The sequence below is a fragment of the Blastocystis sp. subtype 4 genome (assembly GCF_000743755.1).
Source record: "Blastocystis sp. subtype 4 strain WR1 chromosome Unknown seqid_0654, whole genome shotgun sequence".
NCBI lineage: Eukaryota > Bigyra > Opalinata > Blastocystidae > Blastocystis > Blastocystis sp. subtype 4.
The window spans coordinates 1-2,572 of NW_014568893.1; the positions used below are offsets into that span (position 1 = coordinate 1).

The 2,572-nt window shown below is 36.0% G+C and overlaps 1 protein-coding gene across 1 annotated transcript; it reads right to left on the bottom strand.

The window, feature by feature from the left end:
* Window positions 1-94: 94 nt before the first annotated feature.
* On the bottom strand, window positions 95-1,024 carry JH06_5368 (hypothetical protein; the record flags this gene model as incomplete). The annotated part of the gene is made up of 5 exons (XM_014669342.1): window positions 95-400; window positions 432-524; window positions 556-747; window positions 779-889; window positions 920-1,024. The coding sequence occupies 5 exons, from the start codon at window positions 1,022-1,024 to the stop codon at window positions 95-97; spliced, it is 807 nt and encodes a 268-aa protein (XP_014524828.1).
* Between the last annotated feature and the right edge of the window lie 1,548 nt (window positions 1,025-2,572).

Consider the following 2,572-nt stretch of genomic DNA (forward strand, 5'->3'; position numbering starts at 1 on the left):
GTCTGTCTTCCTTCCATAACATGTGGATTGCTAAGAGTGAATATGATGAGGCTGGTCCAAGCATTGTCCACAGAAAGTGCTTCTAAAGTGTTTATTAGTCGCTATCTGATTGTTGTAAACAGTTTCCTATTCTTGTTTTCTTACAAACACATAACAGTTTTCGGATGATAGATTCTAACTCTGCTTGCAGTGATCGTGTCTTGGTCTCATCTACTGCCTTTAGGAGATATGATGTTAGCTTGTTTTCACTTTCAGGTAATGTAATTAAAAAGAAACCATTTTCCGTTTCCTTTATAGGTGTTGAAGCGTATAATAGGGAATTGAACACAAGAACGGTACCTGTACCCCCTTCTTCACCCTCTCGCCTCAAGATGATCTGGTATTTGGTTGTTGATCCATCCTAAAATGAAGGAAAGTACACATGGGATAACATATATGGATATCTCAAACTGGACAACCTTTAACAAGCCCTTTCCTCGTGCTTTATATTCCTTTTCCACAAGTTCATAGGCTCTCACACGCACCTATTCATAATCTATCATATTCCGATAATACACACAAGACGACATTTTCGGAGTCATCTAAAGATTTTGGAGATTTTTCATTGGACTCTTCGGATGGTTTCGCTAGGGAGACAATGGGTTTTACCTCTGTCGTTGCTTTTTCCAGAAAACTATTATGTCCGGTCCCCCACTTCAGCGCTGACTTAAATTCGGTTGTTGGTTTAGGTATCTCCGAAGATTGTTTCTAAATGTAATTAATTTATCTACCACGGTACGGCCAATCCAAATAGACTCCCACCCCCTTCATTATTCTTTCCCAAATCAATAGATCCCAGTGTTTTGGTTCCCCATTTTAGTGTTTTTGTCCTTTTACTCTCTGACTCATTCTACGGTCATTTCAATCCAGTACTGCTCACTGTATCACTCCGAATGTCTTTTGAAGTCTCTGCTGTGGTCGTTGGAACATCTTCTTCCCGGATACGTTTCAGGTTTTCCTTTTCCATGGATATAAGAATTGACATGCAGTATTGGGAGCCCAAAACACTCTGTCGCAATCCATTGACAGTCTCCCGATTTCTGGAATTCCATCAATAAGGATGATATTCTATTGCCATTGATAGTCTGGAAAAGATTGCAGAAAGCAAATGTGTGAAAATGAATTGTGACAAATTAAATGAGATCCATTTTGAATTCAGTTCATTCCAGTGGTGTGAATTGAAGAATCTCCCTTCTCTCATATCCATTCAACTGATAGTTATGGATTTTATAGTGTCATTCAACAATATTTGTGAGTATGAATGATTGAATGAGATCTGAATCGATTTCAGTCTATCGATCTAGAATTCTTGATTCTTGATGGTTCTAATTACACCGATGAATCGAATTTATTGATAATGAAGAGTATGAATGGTAAAGATGATTGATTGATCAGATCTCCCTTCTCTGACTCTCTTCAAAGTGGGTAGCATTTTTTTAGATAGGTAAAGTGAAATAGGAGAGTGATTATTGAATTTGAAATAGACATTCATCACTCACTGAAGATAGAATACAGTGAGACAACATATATTCAGTTAAGTGAAAATATAGAATAGTTCAAGTATGATTGGAGAAAATGATGATTTAGATGCTGTTCCCCTGGTCGATTCATTGGACAATAGTTGAAAGATACAAACAGATGAGAGTTTCCATAAAGATAGAATCCCTCTAGGATTACAAATTGCTCAATACAATACACTAGATACTAATTGTATACTATATGCTGATACATTCGCTGTATGTATAATATTGATATCGGTTAATTACTCGCTCTCAATCATGGAACTGAGTAACACATATTATTTCGTTCCACATTTTTCATTATCCAGTTCAACAAATAAATGAAGATCTTAGTTTGATTGAAAGAATAGAAAAAAGAACAGCATTGAGACTTCTCAGCGGGTCCCCCACACTGGTACTAACTCAACTCGTAATGACTTAGCTTCCTAGATCAGACGGGTTAGGGCGCTTTTTCTTGTTTTGGTTTCTTTCACTAACCCTTTTCAACAACACATTCTTATCCTCACATCACTTTCTCTCACATCAATTTGTTATCATTTCATTAATTCTTATCCGTTTATTTCTTCATCACTAATTGTTTCATATGATTGTTGTTGATTGTAGTATCAATCATCTCATTCTATTCTTCACATTCTGTTTCATTCTTCATTCTACTCTCATTTATAGTTATCCTTTCTTACTCTATTCAATGTTCATCTAATCAAGATTATGTTAAGATCACTAAGTATACTGGCTATTATCCTAGTCGAGAGTCATTTGAGATTGTTTCTGGATCATCTACTCTATTCACTTCTCCTTCATTTAGTAGTAGTAATCATCAGTATGTGTATGAAGTCTGTTTGAATGCTTCTTCTAATCACATATTCACTCTTGTTATGAAGGATTCATATGGTGATAGTTTTTGGTTTGGTGAGGCTTGGATTGAGATAGAAGGAATGAATGGAAACATTGTGTACAAGGGAATGATGACTGAAAGGAGTGTTCAAACAGAACAGTTCTCTTTGTATTCTCCT